Genomic DNA, 17,857 nt, shown 5'->3' with positions numbered 1-17,857 from the left:
GCCTTGGATTTCTTGCTTTGTAACTTATCAGTGTATTGGGTACAGGTGGTCTTGGTTAGTCACTGCCTTCAATTAAATGACTTTTGAGATTGACCCAGACATTAGCTTTGCACATTAGTTTTCCACTCAGGATGTTGTTTTATCATTTGAAAGGTCATGACGTCTGTTGAAAGTGTGTTGTTTCTTGAGGATTTCTTGAAGCCTATGTGAAAATCGCCTTTCCATGCTTTTCTTTCAGTATTCCTTCCCAGCTCTTCCTTACTCTGTAAGAGGGAAGACTCCCCTTGTAGATTATCTAGGAATAGGATAATAATGTGTTTTTGTTTTTTAAGGGGGAGAGGGTTGGACAGGGAATTTGAAGGTCTGAATTATTTTAAAAACATATTTTGGTGATCAATATTACACACATAAAATGATTTTAGTTCAGTGTACTTCTTAAAATTATGTTATATTAACTTGAAAGATACAGGTAATCAGCTCTCAGTCACAGATATTTGTTAGTATACTTTTACATGTTTACATTTACTAAATTGTAAGCTGCTGAGCTTAATTTTTGCGAGTAAATGAGAAGCCATAAAAGTTTGAAAACAGGGGAACTTATGACCGTTGTAAATTACAGTGATTTATTTTGGACTTCATGGCTTATAGTCTGTTAAACAGACACAATGCAGTTTTCACCGAAGTACTTGTGTGTAGGGGTTTAGGGGTGAGAAATTTGCTAAAACAAATTGAATCCAAATCTGTCATAGAGAATCCTATCAGTTTTTCTGGATAGCACTAGTCACCATCTAGCATACTACATATTTTATTTCTCACGTCCCTTTGTTTTCCTTTTCCACTAGAATGTAAGCTTCATGAAGGCAGATGTTTGTCCATTTTGTTCATTGCTGTGACTCTAACATCTAGCACATACTACTAGCACATACCAACATTGAAATTTTTGTTGAAAAATGGAATGGGCTAGTCAAATGCAGTATCATTCCAAGCAGTTTTTTCTGCCATTTTCTTTCCGTTTGTAAATGTTTGTAATTTTTTTCTTTTGTACCTTTAAGTGAAGCGTATGTTGATAGTGCTGATTCTTATAGAAGATTGTATCTGGTTTGTTTATTGCTGAAAATTTCTGCTTTTGAGACTCCTTAGGGATTGTAGTGGTTGAATCCAGAATTTATTCTCTTTGATTTTGTTTTGCCTTATGCTTCTGTATAATTTAAAATCTTCAAGCAGTATTGTTTCTTCAAGGGCTTTTACGTTTTTAATTTAATAGTTTCCTCCACCTGAATTCTCCTAGTTTCAAAGTTATTTTGCCCTTCATTTACATAGATTGGAAATTTAAAAAAAAACGAAACTTTTAAGTTATGTGACTTTCTTGCTTCTTTTATTATGCTATTTAATCAATAATTGAATTCTGTGTTATCCTTACTCCTCCTGTTTCAGAGATTTTACAAAAAGAAATCTGCATACATTTTTTTTAAATCACAAAGATTGATGACTTTTCACTCATGTCAGTGCTGCAAGGCAATTTTTTTTACTCTTTACATTCAAATCCCTTTGTATTTTTTTTCTTCTTACTCTGAGGGAAATGGGTTTTTCTCCCTCTTTGACTTCAGGCAACATTTTATCTACAAGTGAGCTATTGAAAGCTTTTTTAAAATATGTGTTTCTTTTAATAGTTGTATATTTTGAGGATCTTAATTGAGATAATTTTGTTAAAACAGAAAAGCAGATTTATGAACGTAAAAGAAAATGCTGGAATGAGCTTTTCCACTTTATTAATCAAGTTTTTCTCTGTTAAGAACAGAATTTTTAATGTATTCATAGGATATTTCCTGTGTACAAGGGTATGATAGAAACATATGACACAGAAGTATTTGTGTGTAGGAGTTTTGGGGTGAGAAATTTGCTAAAACAAATCATGCTGTCTTGCTATGATTTGCCTGAAGTTTGTCTTACCACTTTGTAGAGGAATATGTTAGTCTAGTGTTAGTTTAATGGCTAATTTGTTTTACTGTTAGCTCTACAGTATAAATAAAAATACAGAAATACTGTAAAAAGTATATGAATTTAGAAATGGCATTATTTAAAAACTGAACGGAAATAACTGTCTAGGCTCTTGAGCTTGACTCTCAAATAGTTATTTAGTAGGGAATTAGTAGATCATCTGTGATTAATGTAGCTTATGAAGATATGCCAAATTAGCCAGAATACTATTTAGTATTCTGAATTTAGAATTTCTGTTTTTTGGTAAATTGCTTAGTGGTTATGACCATGGGCTTAGGTTTTAATCCCTGCTCCCCTGTTTATTTGTGTGTTGGGGTGCGCATTACTTGACCTCTTTGAGATTCAGTTTCCTACTTGTGAAAGTGCAGAGAAGGATATCAACTTCCATCAGGATGCAGTAAATGAAATGATAAATGCTTATTAGCACAGTATCCAGGCACATGCTAAGGTTATTCATACTATTATATCATTATATACTTTTAACAATTATATAATTTTTATGAATGCATAGTATGTTTTGTTAATAATTACTTTATTTCGGCTTCTCTCTGGATTGCTGGGTTTTAATTGAATATTAATATGTATTTTTGATATAATTGCTTTTATCTCTCCTGAGCCTTTTGGAGAGATGGCTTATTGTCTATATAATTTCTGTAACAGTCAGTGAAAATTATTGCTGCTATCCATCTCACTTCTGATTTGGGACCACATACACACAACTTCTAGGTCAGATATCAAAAAGGGCAAAGCCATGATCAAAAGGCTCAAGTGGGCCTTGCCTTATAATAACCTAAATGCTTATTTTCTTATATTTTTGAGAGCAGTACTTGACCGCTTGTCCACAGTTTAAGAATTATATAGCTGATAATAAAGTTTTATGTAACAATGTTTCTATTACATAGATTTTCAAATTCCTCCTGACATAGAAGTAAATTCAAATAGTAATAATACATGAATACTATATCTTAAAATATTTTTATCAAAATCTTTGTAATAAAAAACTATAGTCCTTTAAATCACCCTTCTTTGTCAATTCACAATCACTAGGCGGCAATTTTCAGCTCTTTTAGCTTTTCTTCTGGTATCTATTTCCACATAATATGCTTCTACTGCTCTTTCTCAATTTATGACTTTTAGATATCACTGAATCTTTTCTTGTTATGGTGAGTGAGGGTTTAACTCATTTAAATCCTCTTCCCATGCCCTGTCGCCCCATTTCTAAAATTAATTATATCATAAATTTTAATGAGACAATATTAGTTGCATATACAGTTAGGTAAATATTGTTTACTGCTGAGTCAAATAGTGAACTATAATAAAATTTTCTACTAGGGTGACTATTAGCTTAGCTCAGGTTTTTTTTTTTTTTTGGTGAATCAGTAGTTCTTCCTATATGCTCCCACAGAATCTTTTTCAGTACTGTTTTCTTCAAAGACAAATTCATTAGATAATGTCACTCCATTGTTTTTCTCTAAACCTGGGAATTTCTTGATATCTCCTGTGTTTGATCTTCAGTATTCTAGATTCCACATCTTCTATTTTGATGTATTCCCTTGTTTGGAGGAGGATATCCTCCAGTAGCTTCTTGAGAAAAGGTGCGTTGGAGGTAATTTTTTTGGAAATCTTACATAGCTAAGCCTATTTCTTATTTAAAAGCATGTATTTGAATGATAGTGTGGCTGGCTATAGAATTCTACATTGGAAGTCATTCACCTTACAATTTTGAGGGCATTTCACCTTTTAAATTTCAGTGTTGCTGTTTAAAAGTTTAATGTCAATCTGAATTCTGTTTATCTCTGGAATCTTATATCCCCAGTATTATGAAATTTCACTTTGATGTGCCTTGTTGAAGGTCTTTTAATTTATTAGCCTGGACACTGGTGAGCCTTTTCAATCTGGCAACTTGTGTCCTTCAGTTCTGGGAAATTTTTTGGTATTATTTCTTGATTACTTCGTTTTGGTCTCCCACCTCCTTCATTTTCTTTATTCTCAATCTCTACAATGACTCCCTGGATTGATCTACTAGTTTTCTCATTTTTCCTGTTTTCTTCGTCTTTTTGTTTCTTGTAGAGTTTTTCAACACTGTATTTCTAACTTCTATTGAATTTTTATTTCTTCCATCATATTTTTGATATCTTATTCTCTGAATATTTTTCCCCCAGCATCTTGTTTTTGTCCCATGGATAGTATTTTTTCTTTTCTCTCTGAGGGTATCAGTTACTTTTCTAATTTTTGTTGCTGTTTTTTGGTTCCCTTTATTGTCTTTATTTTTCTTACTTCCTTTTTCTGTTTGTTTTTCAGGTTAGAGGCCTGCTTCAGTTGTGTCTTAAACATTGTCTGTCCATTCATGTATAGTGGTGAGGCACTGAAATGGGGCTGAAAGCATTGTGTACATGAGCTGGGTTTGTTGACTGGTCTCACTGTACGTCAAGGTTTTTTAATCTTGGCCCTATTGATATTTGGGGCCTGAACATTCTTTGTTGTGGGGCCTGTATGTAGATTGTCAGATGTTTAGACGTACCCTGGCCTCTACCCACTAGCTGCCAACTGGACCCTCCCTTCTCCAGTAATGAAAATCAAAAAAGTCTCCCAGCATTGCTGAATGTCCCCTTGTGGCCAACTGGGCTGTTTCACTGGTGTCTGTAATGCCAGTATCAGTCAGACTCTTCTCTGGTGCCACTTTCCAGAGAGGAAACCTTCAGTCTCCTCCTGCTTAAGCTTTTAAGCCTGGCTACTGGATTTCTGGGAGCCTAGTGGAGCGTGGGGGCTGGAGGTTTTCACTTAATTAGTTGTTTTCAGCATGGCTGCTCATCCCTGCTCTTCCCTGTATTTCTTGTCTGCCAGTCCAGAGCCTCACTGTTCACTTTGTCCAGATAATAAACCTCCCTACTTCCAAGACAGATAGGGAGGGATAGTGACTAACTGTATGGGATGGGGAGGAAGGGTCCTGGGGGAGGGCCCAGCTGTTAGGTTTTCAACTACTTCTCCTGTCTTAGCTCTATATAACTATCCCTGTCTTCCAAGATACCTGTTACTTCCAATTCCTGTGTTGCGTGTGTGTGTTCGGTAGTGAGAATTTGGTAGTTTCTTGTTGGAATCTGCATTTGCAGACACTTAGACTTCAGCTTTCTTTGATCTGCTAAGTCAGTTACTCTTCTTTCACTTGCTTGCCATTTTCCTAAAACTTCTGACTTATCTAGGATGTGTTGTATTCTTTGCTGTTCTTCCTTCGAGTTTGTAGTCTTAATATTTTGCTGACAATGTACTAGGTTTTAGAGCAGCAATAAAGATGAACATGTGTGTTCAATCCAGAAGTAATTATTAAACAGTCTAATTCCAAAAACATTTAAGTTTTTACATCTTATCTTCCTTTTTTCAGGAGAAACTAAAATGAAGATCATAGGAATTAAAACCAGGAAAGATTCTCTTTTTTAAGGTTTTTCAGGCAAGCCTTGTCGTATTCCTAATCATCAGATTTTTTTTTTTTTTTTTTTGTGGTACACGGGCCTCTCACTGTTGTGGCCTCTCCTGTTGCGGAGCACAGGCTCCGGACGCCCAGGCTCAGCGGCCATAGCTCACGGGCCCAGCCGCTCTGCGGCACGTGGGATCCTCCCGGACTGGGGCACAAACACGCGTCCCCCACATCGGCAGGCAGACTCTCAACCACTGCGCCACCAGGGAAGCCCAAATCATAAGATATTTATTTTTAAAATTTTATATTAACTTATTTTCCCTTAGTACACATCAAATGATTGCAGAAGTAGAGCTTAGGGGACAATCAGAGAAACTAAGTCAGTATTGGTGACTGTCAGTAGCAAAAGGACTTCTTACTTTAATAATTATCCTCTTTGAATTTTGAGAAAGAGCTCTGGTACCAACTTTTTGTTTTTAGAGGCAAAAAACTCTGGTTTGTAATGAAATTCAGAAATCTAGAGCAGCACTGTCCAGTGCTGCCACATGTGGCTATTTAAACTTAATTATAATAAAATAAAATTTAAAATTCTGTTTCTCAGTTGTACTAGCCACATTTCAAGTCCTTTGGTAGCTACTACACATGTCAGTGGTTTTCTAGAACCTTCCCAGGTGAACACAATTTACATTACATTGATAATTCCACATATACTGTGTAGCGTCTGAGGCTCAGAGCTTACCAAAAAGTGGAATTTGTTCAGCCGTCATAATTGGCATGTTCTTATTCTTTCTTTTTTAAAGCTTCAGGTTGTGGTGAGAACTTTCCTTATATGGACTAAAATTGTGATAACTGTGTCTTTGTTCAACTTCTCTGGCTTTACTTTTGTTTCTTTTTCCCCCAGACAGTGCAATGCTTGCTAGACAGTGGTGCTGATATTAACAGGCCGAATGTATCAGGAGCCACTCCATTGTACTTTGCTTGCAGGTATGATAATTTATATTGCCAGATGCTCTCATTAAAGAATGTTGAATCTGCTATATTTCCAAACACAAACATTTGTGTGTATTTTCTAAAACTCCTCCTTTCCTAGAAATACTATGCTCCCTTTTAAGATGAAGTATATAGCATTATGGTTCTGTTACTTAACTGCATGATGAAAAGTGTTTTATATTGCCAGTGTTTTTATATATTGTAAGTGGGAGCTTTTGATTTACTTGATTACTTAGATTTTAGAATTACTTAGTAATAAAAAAGACATACCAATAATCCAGTAACTTTCATAGTTTTCTTTATCAAGTTAGTTCCAATGGGATAAGCTATTAAAGTATGCCTTAGTTCAGAGCCATGTCTTTGCTTTCTCTGTATTTGTAACTTTAAAAAGTTTCTTGAATCATTCTTGTTAGATATTGAGTTATGCATTAAGTTGTTTTTAATACTCTTTCCTGATTCATTTTCTTTTTTTCTGGTTCATTTTCCTAAAGCATATGTTTTGTTCATTGATTCATTCATGTAATAAGCATTTAGTTAGCATTCACTGTGTGCCATGCATTATTATAGGCATTAGTGATACAGTAATAAATAAACCCCAGTCCTTAAGGAGCTAACAGTGTAATAATTGTACACATACCCGGCCCCCCCCATAATATGTTATGTAAATTTAGTTGCAATTAGGAGCAGTTCACAATACACTTGATTTTTCTTTTTGGTTTAGATTACAGGAATTGTAGTATTTATTTAGGCTCTATTTTAGATATAAAGCTCTCCAGAAAGCTCCTCTTTTCTTATCCTTTTTCCTGTTTTATGTCATTTTACTGGAGCTTTGTTTTATGTTTTTTTTTTTTTTTTTGCCATATGCGGGCCTCTCACTGTTGTGGCCTCTCCCGTTGCGGAGCACAGGCTCTGGACGCACAGGCTCAGCGGCCATGGTTCATGGGTCCCGCCGCTCCGCGGCACACGGGATCCTCCTGGACCGGGGCATGAACCCGTGTCCCCTGCATTGGCAGGCGGACTCTCAACCACTGCGCCACCAGGGAAGCCCTTGTTTTATGTTTAATTTTTATTATTTTTTTTGGCCTCACCATGTGGCTTGTGGGATTTTAGTTCCCCGACCAGGGGTCAAACCTGGGCCCTGACATTGAAAAGTGCTGAGTCCTAACCACTGGACTGCCAGGGAATTCCCTGGAGCTTTGTTTAAAATGAAAGATCTGCTTTTCTTCTCGTTTAGCTTTTCTCTAGGGTCTCTGATGTTGCTTTGGTCTGACTGATTCAAATCATCATTGAACAGCCTTGAATTACAATACAAGGACTTTTGGACCTCTAGACTTCTCGATCTTACCTGAATCCAGGCTTTTTCTTATGTTATACTTACAATTTGATTGCTTGGCTAGAACACAAATTACTTTTTTAGTGTCCTGAATTTATGAATAATATCATTGTTTGATTCCCTGAAATCATATCCTATCTTGAGGGGTTATCTTTAGATCAGACGTTTCTTTGAAGCTTCAGATTTGAATGTCCATCTACCTGATATACATCATCACTTGCAAGTCTCATGGAATCTCAGATATTAGCATGTCCAAAATATAGCTTCTGATTTCCTTTTCAAACCTTTCCTCCAGTTTTTCTCATCTCAGTCATTGGAACCCTTATCTTCTCAGTTGTGTAAACCAGAAACTAGGTCATTATTTTTTATTTCTGTCTCTCTCTCTGACCCTCAACTTGGAATATATTAGTAAGTTCTGTAAATTCCACTTTCTGAATACATTCTGAATCTCATTACTGCTCTCCACCTCACTAAACCACCTTAAATTTTTTACTTCTTGTCTAGAATACTGCAGTAGTCTCTTAACTGGTCTTCCAGATTCCTCTGTTGTTTCCCTCCCTTCTGTTCTTTCCTCAGAAGCCAAAGTGACCTTCTAAAAAATGAACCGGCTGTTGTCACTTTGTGCTTAAACCTTGTTTTTAAACTTTTCAGTGCCTCTTTGTTGCATTTCCAATGAAATCCAAACTCTGCCTTCTTCCATGTGACCTGCATGGTCTGACCCTGCTTAGCTCACTGTGCTTCGGCCACGTTGGTTCTCTTTGAGTTCCCCCAATACATCAGACTCTTTCCAGCAGGCTTTTCTATGTTCTATTTATTTTGCCTGAAACCTTCTTCCGTAGGGTTTTTATGTGGCTGCCTCCATGTCAGTGCTTCACTGTTACTTTTTAGGAAAGAATTCCTGATCAATCTAGGTAGGCCTCTCCCCATATTTCCTATCACAGTATCATGATCATTTCTTTTGTAGCACTTTGTACTTTATAGTGTTTATGTACTTGTTTATAGTGTGTCTCCCCTGCTAGACTGAAAGCCCAATGAAAGCAAGAATTTTGTTTTATTCATCACTTTATATTCCATGTGTAGTATAGTGCTTTGTGCTTAGATGCTTAGTAAATGTTTTTGAATGAGTGAATCACTATAGTTACGTTTTTGAAAAATATATAAAAATATATAAAATAATGCCATGTATACTGGTAAAATATAGGTATATATTAGTGTTTACATAACTGTGATATTTGTATAGTTAGTCTGAGCATAGGGTTATGGTAAAAGAATTTTTTAGAAGTACTTTCTGCTAGTACTGTATAGCCATCATTAAGTTTTTATCTAGCAAACATTAGCTCTCTTTGAACGGAGATGGCTAAGCAAATATGATTAAAATTGAAACTAGAATATAAATTCTTCATTGTTGCAGGATGATAAATATGGAACATGGTTCATTTTATAGGCAGACTTCTAATTATATTCATGATATCTAGATAGAGGTATACATTAAAAATTATAAATTATTCCCAATGTATTGTCTCTGATAAATGAAAGGGAAAGGAATGTGAGAAATAGAACAAGTTGATCCTGCAGACAAGTTACAGGGCTCTAAGATATAAAGCTGAACTTAATGTAAATTTTTATTGTTGAGGGATGTTACTAGATATGTCATATGTCTAATTCAGTGATTAACTGCTAAAACTGTTTCTTTAAATCGAAACTGTATTGAAATATATGGGAGGCAGGGTTCAAATCCCATCCCCAAAGCTATGCAACTTTAGTCAAGTTTCTTGACCTCTGAAGCTTTGTTTCTTTGTAAAGTGGAAATGCTGATATCTGCCTCGTGGGACTACAGTGATAATTAAATGAGGTGGCTTATATAAAGCATCCTGCAGAGGATTTTATACTTAGTAGTTGGTAGGTGCTCAGTAAGCTCTAGTACACTTTTCCACACCCAGTGAGCGCAAAGTTGTATTGTCCTCTTTCAATTTCATTGCAATGCATGGTTTTCTAAGAAATTTGACTCTTATCCCATCATACAGGCAGGCCTTTTCTTTTTTCCTTTGTATTCTGTTCTAATTCTGAGCACTATTTAATAAAGTAATGCTTCTGTGAGTGAGTCATTTCAGATTGATTTTGACCTAAAATTATGACAGGAACTATTTCCCAGCCACTTTTCCTCTCTAGGTATTTTGTACAAGACATTCTAATTCACTAGCTTTCTTTCATGTGGACTATAGGCACACATATATTGACCCCCCCCCCCCCCCCCCCCGCCCATTCAGGTGCCTTTGTTTTCAGGACTTTTATGTGGTATCTGCAAATGCTTCAGGTCCTTAAATGATTAGATTGGTTTTATATTCGTCATAATACTTCCCATTCCCTTAACTGGGTTCCTCAAATAAAGGTTTGGATGTATAATGATTTTCAAATATTTTCTGTATCTGCAGAAAACTTTTATTCTGTAAAGGAAAGCAAGGTTTAGCTGGGGTTATAAAGATACAGTAAATTAGTGAGATTTTTATGGAATTTTGGAGGTCTGTAATAAAGTGAGAAACAGGTAAGATTCTGAACATAGTTTGCAGCTACTGCTAAGCAACTCCTTTCAATTAGGAAACTCACGAAGTAGCCACGTGAAACAGTCCATAGATTCAAAATTGCAAACTTTTAGAATAGAAAAGGACCATTAGAAAATATGGCCTCTTTGTTTCATAAGCAGCTCCAAAAAATGTTGTTATATATATAGTACATATGCACTGTTAGCCAAATTTTCAAATTGTATCACTGCAAAGCCTGAAGTTAGGAGACTTGAAAGTGCTTGAGAAATCAGTTCTAAGTGCTTTAGAAGCACTACACGTTTCTTATTAGTTAAATCTTTGCCAACTTCTTAGTTTCCAGAAAATACACTGGCATTTCCTTGAAGGGAGTATTATCTCAATCAATATAAAAAAAATAAGTTCAATTGTAAAGAATACTTATTCATTGAGCAAATTTTTGCAGTTATTTGAACTGAAAAGTCTTTCATGCGACACTTTGAGCAGTCTGTAACAGGATAATCTTTACCTTTTGCAATATTACACATGGGGCACTTGAGCCCCTAATGAAGTTATGCAGATTTTATATATTATTAGCAATCATTTCTTTTAATTTACTTTTGAAATGAAATGCCACCTGTTCACAGATGAGATTTTAATGTAGTTTTAGAAATTACTCCAGCTTTCTAAAGATGTCATAGTGGTATTTTTTTCTTGATATTAATTATTCTTGTTGCTATATGTGGTACAAAATTAATCCTAAATAACGATTCGGGTCTTTTTGTTATTTTTGTGTAGCTTAGTACCTTATTTAATGCTTACTTGTCAGATGAATGGTATCTAAAATTAAAGCCCTCAACTCAACAAGTATATTGAGTACATGTTATAAGCCATGCTTGGTGTTATAGAACAAGGGTATTGTCAAGAAGTTTATAGTTTAGTTGGAAAGATTAAGCACATCTAACACAGATAATAACTGTAAAAGAAATGTCATTAAAGTTGAGCAGAATAGCTTTGCAAATCTGGGTTTCTCAGAACCTTGGGTCCTCGGAAAGAAATCACTGACTCCTTAAATAAATTAAGCTCAGGTTAGTTTCCTTTCACTTAGGTATTATACAGAATAGAACAGTGTTAATTATAAAGTAATTCCTATTAGCTGTAATATATAATGTGTTGGCCAGCATGCCCAGCTGACAAATGACAAATGATGATTGATGAAGAATTTTCTTAATGTAGACTAGTAAAATTAGTTACTGTTGCTTTTGGAGGGATTGCTGATGTACTTGCTTTCTTGATTTTCTGCTTTTTCTGGAGTAAATTAGATATTGTTCTTAAGTTAGTTTCCGTCTGTCGATATTTGTATTAAGGAAGGTAATCAGTATTACAGTAAAGTATCAAGAGAGTGATATACCTAATGCCTGCCACCAGCTTCCTAGTATGATCCTGTTTTTTTAAATTAAGTCCAATTATACTTTATGCAGCGTCATTTTGTGGAAAAGAAAGAATAGGTTGTTTTTATTTGTTTGTTTTAAGTTTCTGAGGAATCTGTGTAGTCTTTGTGAAATAACATACCTTTTTAGGTAATGGTACTGTGGGAAGAGTATTGGTCTAGAAGACCAGAGATCTGAGTTCTAGTTTCACTTGTGCTTGAATAGTAATTTTTTTCATCTACAAAATAAAATTCTTTTTCTTAAATTAATTTTTACTGGAATATATTTGCTTTACAACGTGGTGTTAGTTTCTACTGTATAGCAAAATGAATCAGCTATACGTGTACATATATCCCCTCTTTTTTGGATTTCCTTCCCATGTAGGTCACCACAGAGCATTGAGTAGAGTTCCCTGAGCTATACAGTAGGTTCTCATTAGTTATCTATTTTATACACAGTATCAATAGTGTATTATGTCAATCCCAATCTCCCAATTCATCCCACCTCCCTGCTTCCCCCCCTTGGTGTCCATACGTTTGTTCTCTATGTCTGTGTCTCTATTTCTGCTTTGCAAATAAGATCATCTACACCATTTCTCTAGATTCCACATATATGCGTTAATATACGATATTTGTTTTTCTTTCTGACTTACTTCACTCTGTATGTCAGTCTCTAGGTCCATCCACGTCTCTGCAAATGACCCAATTTCATTCCTTTTTATGGCTGAGTAATATTCCATTGTATATACATACCACATCTTCTTTATCCATTCTTCTGTTGATGGACATTTAGGTTGCTTCCATGTCCTGGCTATTGTAAATAGTGCTGCAATGAACATTGGGGTGCATGTGTCGTTTTGCATTATGGTTTTCTCTAGGTATATGCCCAGTAGTGGGATTGCTGTGGTAGTTCTATTTTTAGTTTTTTAAGGAACCTCCATACTGTTCTCCATAGTGGCTGTATCAATTTACAAAATAAAATTCTTTGATGAGATACTCTTCCAAACTGTATGACTTCCTTGGGCATTTTGTAAAATTAGCTTTAAACTTTAATGTCCTTGCATTATAAATTTATTATTTATTGTCTGTCTAGGATCAGATTAGCTCATTTAATAACGAAATGTAGAGTCTAGTTATTATTACCCCCAAAGCAGCTTCCTCCTAGCTTAAAGAGTGGTTGTTAAACCTACTTGAAAGAACAATTAGAGAGAATGGGGCATGTGGATGAGAGTTGTTCATTCCATGTCAGATTGAATAGCTGTCAGCAGAAGCCAAACTGAGTGGGTGGATAAAATGAAGGTTGGCAGTTAGTTAGTATTTTTGGCTAATGAATCCCCCCCATTTACTCATTTTGATATTTGTCTTTTCTCCTTCCTTTGTTTTTATTTTTTTACCACATATTAAAGTGTCATAAAATGTACTTTTGTTTTGAGTATTGAGGTTCTTTTGGACTAAGAGGTCTGGAGACTTGGATGTATGTGTAGGGAGGTGGTCAGGCTAGAGTTGAGAAGGAAAAGATTGGAAGAAAAAAATAAAGCATAAGCCTGAGTACCAGCAACTTATCCCAAAATATTATGATTTATTGTAGGTAATGTGTCCCAAGTTCAATTCTAAGATTCAGTAGGCCAGTTTCTTATCTACATTGTAAAAAGTATGACTTAACGTTGGGAAGTTTTTCTAACGGTTGAGGTTGTAGTTCAGATCTTCCTCTCAATTTTTTAAGATTATTAATCCTCTGTTGATTGATGCTAACTGTCCATAATTTATAGAGAAAGACTTAAAATTAAAAAGATTATATGTTTAAACTTTGTTTCTGTACAGTCATGGTCAGAGAGACACAGCACAGATTCTTCTGTTGCGAGGAGCCAAATATCTGCCGGATAAAAATGGAGTAAGCCCTTTGGATTTATGTGTGCAGGTACGTTGTTCACGTATATTCTTAGTCCCTTACTTTGTAAGAGAAACCGACAAGATCACTTTTTTTCCTCAAATGAGAGGATGGGTGCAAAGATTTTTATTCTGTTAAGAATATGATCTTTAAAAGGAACTGTGATAGTATAAGAAATATATATTGGTCTTTATCCCAGTTCCTAACACAAGAGCTTCTAAGACCCTTGGAATCTCCAGAGTGATAAGCATGTCTTTTTGTATATTAATGAGATGAGCGGTGGCTGAAAGGCCCTAGGTAGCTTCAGGAACAGGGCTGGTTGACAGGTGAGCCAACCATGTAATTAGAAGGCAATTTCCTCCCCCACCCCCGGGGAGGAGTCAGGGGCTAGAGACTGAGTTTAGTCATTCAGGCCTGTGTAATGGAACTTTCATAAAAACCCTAAACAGTGTGGTTCTCAGAGAGCTTCTGGGTTGGTGAACACATCAAAGTGCTGGGAGGGTGGCATGCCCAGTGAGGGCATGGAAGCTCTGTGCCCCTTCCCACACACTTTACCCTATGCATCTTTTCCATTTGCCTGTTCCTGAGTTGTAGCCTTTATAATAAACAGGTAATGGTAAATAAAGTGTTTCCCTGAGTTCTGTGAGCTGTTCTAGCAAATTATCAAACCTGAGGAGGAGGTCGAGGGAGTTCCTTACGTACAGCTGGTTAGTCAGAAGTATGGGTGACCTGGACTTGTGATTGGCTTTTGAAGTGGGGGGCACTCTTGTGGGACGGAACCCTACTGTGTGGTCTGCCCTAACTCTAGGCAGTTAGCATGATAATTGAATTAAATTGGACACCCAATCGGTATCCACAGAGAATTGGAGAATTGGTTGGTGTGGAAATCCCACATGTTTGGTGTCAGACTTATATATAGAAGAAATGTTTTCCTTTAGGAGTTTTGTTTTTAAACCTAGATAATTTTAAATCTTGTTTTTAGGGTGGATATGGAGAGACTTGTGAAGTATTAATTCAGTATCACCCTAGGCTTTTCCAGACAATTATTCAAATGACACAGAATGAAGATCTCCGAGAAAACATGGTAATGTAATTGTGCTGGTAGCTATTAAATGAACAAGCTTTTTTTTTTTTTTAATTAATTTATTTATTTTTGGCTGCATTGGGTCTTCGTTGCTGCATGTGGGCTTTCTCTAGTTGTGGCGAGCGGGGGCTACTCTTTGGTATGGTGCACAGGCTTCTTATTGTGGTGGCTTCTCTTGTTGTGGACCACAAGCTCTAGGCATGTGGGCTTCAGTAGTTGTGGCATGCAGGCTCAGTAGTTGTGGCTCACGGGCTCTAGAGCTCAGGTTCAGTAGTTGCGGCACACGGGCTTAGTTGCTCCGTGGCATGTGGGATCTTCACGGACCAGGGCTTGAACCAGTGCCCCTGGCAGGAGAATTCTTAACCACTGCACCACCAGGGAAGCCCCTGAACAAGCTTTGTTCATGTTTGGTGTATATGGCATCTTACAAATGTGTTTATTGATTTTATTATTATAAATATTTAAGTAATTTGAATTGGCTTATCTGCATTATAGGTTAAGTATGAATTATATAAGAATTAATAAACTTTATGCTAATATTTGGCTCTATGAGTCTTCTGTCCTCTGTGCCTTTGATCTCTCCTTAAGATAATTAGAATATTTCCCATAGGTAGAGGAAAAGAATCTAAGGAGGAATATCATGTTACAATTAGTAATCACTAGTTTACTGAGCTCTGTATTTGTTAATAGTTCTACTCTTTGAATAATTACAGAGTTTTTTTCTTACATTTTTAGAAGTTTGGAATTAATTTTCCATAAATAAACTTGGTGATTTCTGTTCTCTCTGTTTATACTTTTTCACTGGGTGATTTTGAACAAATACTGTATGTCATCTTATCTCTCTATAAGCTTTTGATTTTATGCAAGACCAAATAACTGTAAAGGACTTGGTTTCAGCTAATTGAGCTTTGGGATACTTACTAAACTAATAGGTACTTAATTTCTTGACAAAGTTTAGTGGATTATTATGTAATCACATTTTTTTATTTGTAAAAAAATTAGTTACGGCAAGTTCTGGAGCATTTATCTCAGCAAAGTGAGAACCAGTATTTAAAGATTCTAACAAGCCTTGCTGAAGTTGCCACAACAAATGGTCATAAGTTGCTGAGGTAAGTGTTTCACAATATAAGCAAATCGGTAGGCAGCAATATCTGTCAGCTTCGTCACTTTTTAGGCTTTTCTGGGAATAGTGTATTTTGTTGATTATTTTGTTGATGTCTTTTGTCAGTGTTAAGATGTTCTAAACATTTGTTGAGTTATCACTGTTTGTTTTGTTTTAAAGGATCAGGGCAATCAGTTATTCCTGAGGAGACTTTAGCCTGTCTAAAGAGACTAAAAATAGAGACTTACTTAAGTGGATTTGGACTTATGTGTCTAGAATTTTAGAAAATGATTGCTTAGACTAGTCATGTAAGTAAAATGTTCATAAAAAAGAATCAAGAACGTAGTTTAGGAATCTTGATCAGTAATTTACAAAACTGGGTATAGGCTACTGTTCAGCCTTGCAGTATTATACCCTCATGCTTCTTTATAAAGTTTTCTCCCTGAACTGTCCCGCTCAGTTCAGTTCTTTGTTTTTTTGCAAATCTGTGCTTTTAATGGCTCATCACTAAGTCCATGAAGTTAGTGCCTTTATATATTTTCCTGTACCTCCGCTTGTTTGTATGTGGTTAGTCACCCCAGTTAGGAGTAAACAGCCATTTAAAAATGGTTAATGTGTTATTTCTTAGCTTAAATTTGGCCTACTTCTGTTATGGATGCTTTCTTCCTTTGATTGGGTTTGCCAAAAAGTTCGTTTGGATTTTTCCGTAAGCTGGAAAAACCCAAATGAAATTTTTGGCTAACCCAATAGTTTTCTTTTCATGTCAACTTTTAATACATTGACAGTATTAGAATAGGTCGTGGTCTTCTCTCACCTATGTATGTGGAACTGGACTTTGTTCCTCCCAACTGTATGCTGCTTCTGTAAATCAGCTGTCAAGTCCATTATGTTAGCCCTTTATTCCTGTCTTCCTTCGTACTTTTCATATACTTCAGACCAGAATCACACTCTGTACTGTTTGCTTAGAAGGCCCCTTACACTTCATGGTCCAAGATTACTTTCTTGTGTCTTTTTAGCTGTTAAGTCTTTCTTCAGCAGTCCTACTCAGTATGCCATTTGCTAATTTTTCTATTATTCTCTTTCTACTTTTGAGGCTACTTTAAACTTTGTCTATAAGATTCATTGAATTCCAGCTTTACATAATGCTCTCCTTTTATTAGCCATTTCTGTTAATCCATTTATATGATGAGGACTTTCTAAGACATACTGAGTAAAAAGCATGGGCTCTGGAGTCAGCTAGACTCAGATTTAATCCAGACATCACCATTTACTGTGTGACCCCAGCAAGTAACTTTTCGGAGTTTCCTTTCATCATCCATCCATCTATCCAATACATATTTTTGAGTGCCTGCTATCCACTAGGCCATCTGCTAGATAACAGTGAGTAAAACAGACAAGATCTCACCCTACACTTAATTTACAGTCTAGTCAGGATTTTATTTCCTTCTTGGAAAATGATAGTAAATATCTTAATGAATTGTTGTAAGAATGAAATGATAAGGTTCTGTAAGCCTAGTGCCAACCATTATGTCTGGCATGTAGTAGAGATGATGATGATGCTGGTGATAATGATGGTTCTTTTTTAAATTCCTCATAATACCTTAACCTGTTTTCCTACATTAGAAAACTTTTTTCTACTTAAATCTCTGCCCTATTTTCTGCTCTTCCTAATAATCAGAAAGCATTTATGTTTCTCTGTTTTTATTTTAAGTTCACCTTTAATACGTACTTAAGCAGGTTCTAATAAGCTAAAGAACATTCAGATACATTATTTCCTTTAAACCTCACAGTGACTTTGTGATTTAGATATTATCTCCATTTTATATATAAGAAAATTGAAGTTCAGTGATTTGCTAGGCTAGAAGAACCAGGATTTACATCCTTACTAATTGATAAAGAGCAGATCCTGGGCTCCAATTTAGCTCTTAAAAATGACAGCGATATTAGTGGTACAGGAGAAACAGGGTAGGAAAGAGGGATCCATGCCAGAACAAGTTTTAAAATTACCTTGCTAGACTTACTGCCTCACCATTTACAATGATACCTTTCATATGTCTTATAGAGTATGTTATTATGGCCAATTTGGTCTGTAAACATCTCTTTGT

The 17,857-nt window shown here is 35.8% G+C and overlaps 1 protein-coding gene across 10 annotated transcripts in view; it reads left to right on the top strand.

Annotated features, from left to right (window-relative positions):
* Positions 1-17,857, top strand: part of HACE1 (HECT domain and ankyrin repeat containing E3 ubiquitin protein ligase 1) — a 95,077-nt gene that overhangs the window by 25,550 nt on the left and 51,670 nt on the right. For all 10 annotated transcript variants that reach the window (XM_079939642.1, XM_079939640.1, XM_079939641.1 and 7 more), the window contains 4 exons: positions 6,312-6,394; positions 13,500-13,596; positions 14,549-14,650; positions 15,653-15,759. In XM_079939642.1, the coding sequence (XP_079795768.1) occupies positions 6,312-6,394; positions 13,500-13,596; positions 14,549-14,650; positions 15,653-15,759 (389 nt within the window). The remainder of the gene's footprint in view (positions 1-6,311; positions 6,395-13,499; positions 13,597-14,548; positions 14,651-15,652; positions 15,760-17,857) is intronic.

The sequence above is a fragment of the Stenella coeruleoalba genome, assembly GCF_951394435.1.
Source record: "Stenella coeruleoalba genome assembly, chromosome: 12".
Classification (NCBI taxonomy): domain Eukaryota; kingdom Metazoa; phylum Chordata; class Mammalia; order Artiodactyla; family Delphinidae; genus Stenella; species Stenella coeruleoalba.
This window is presented reverse-complemented; position numbering and strand designations above follow the sequence as displayed.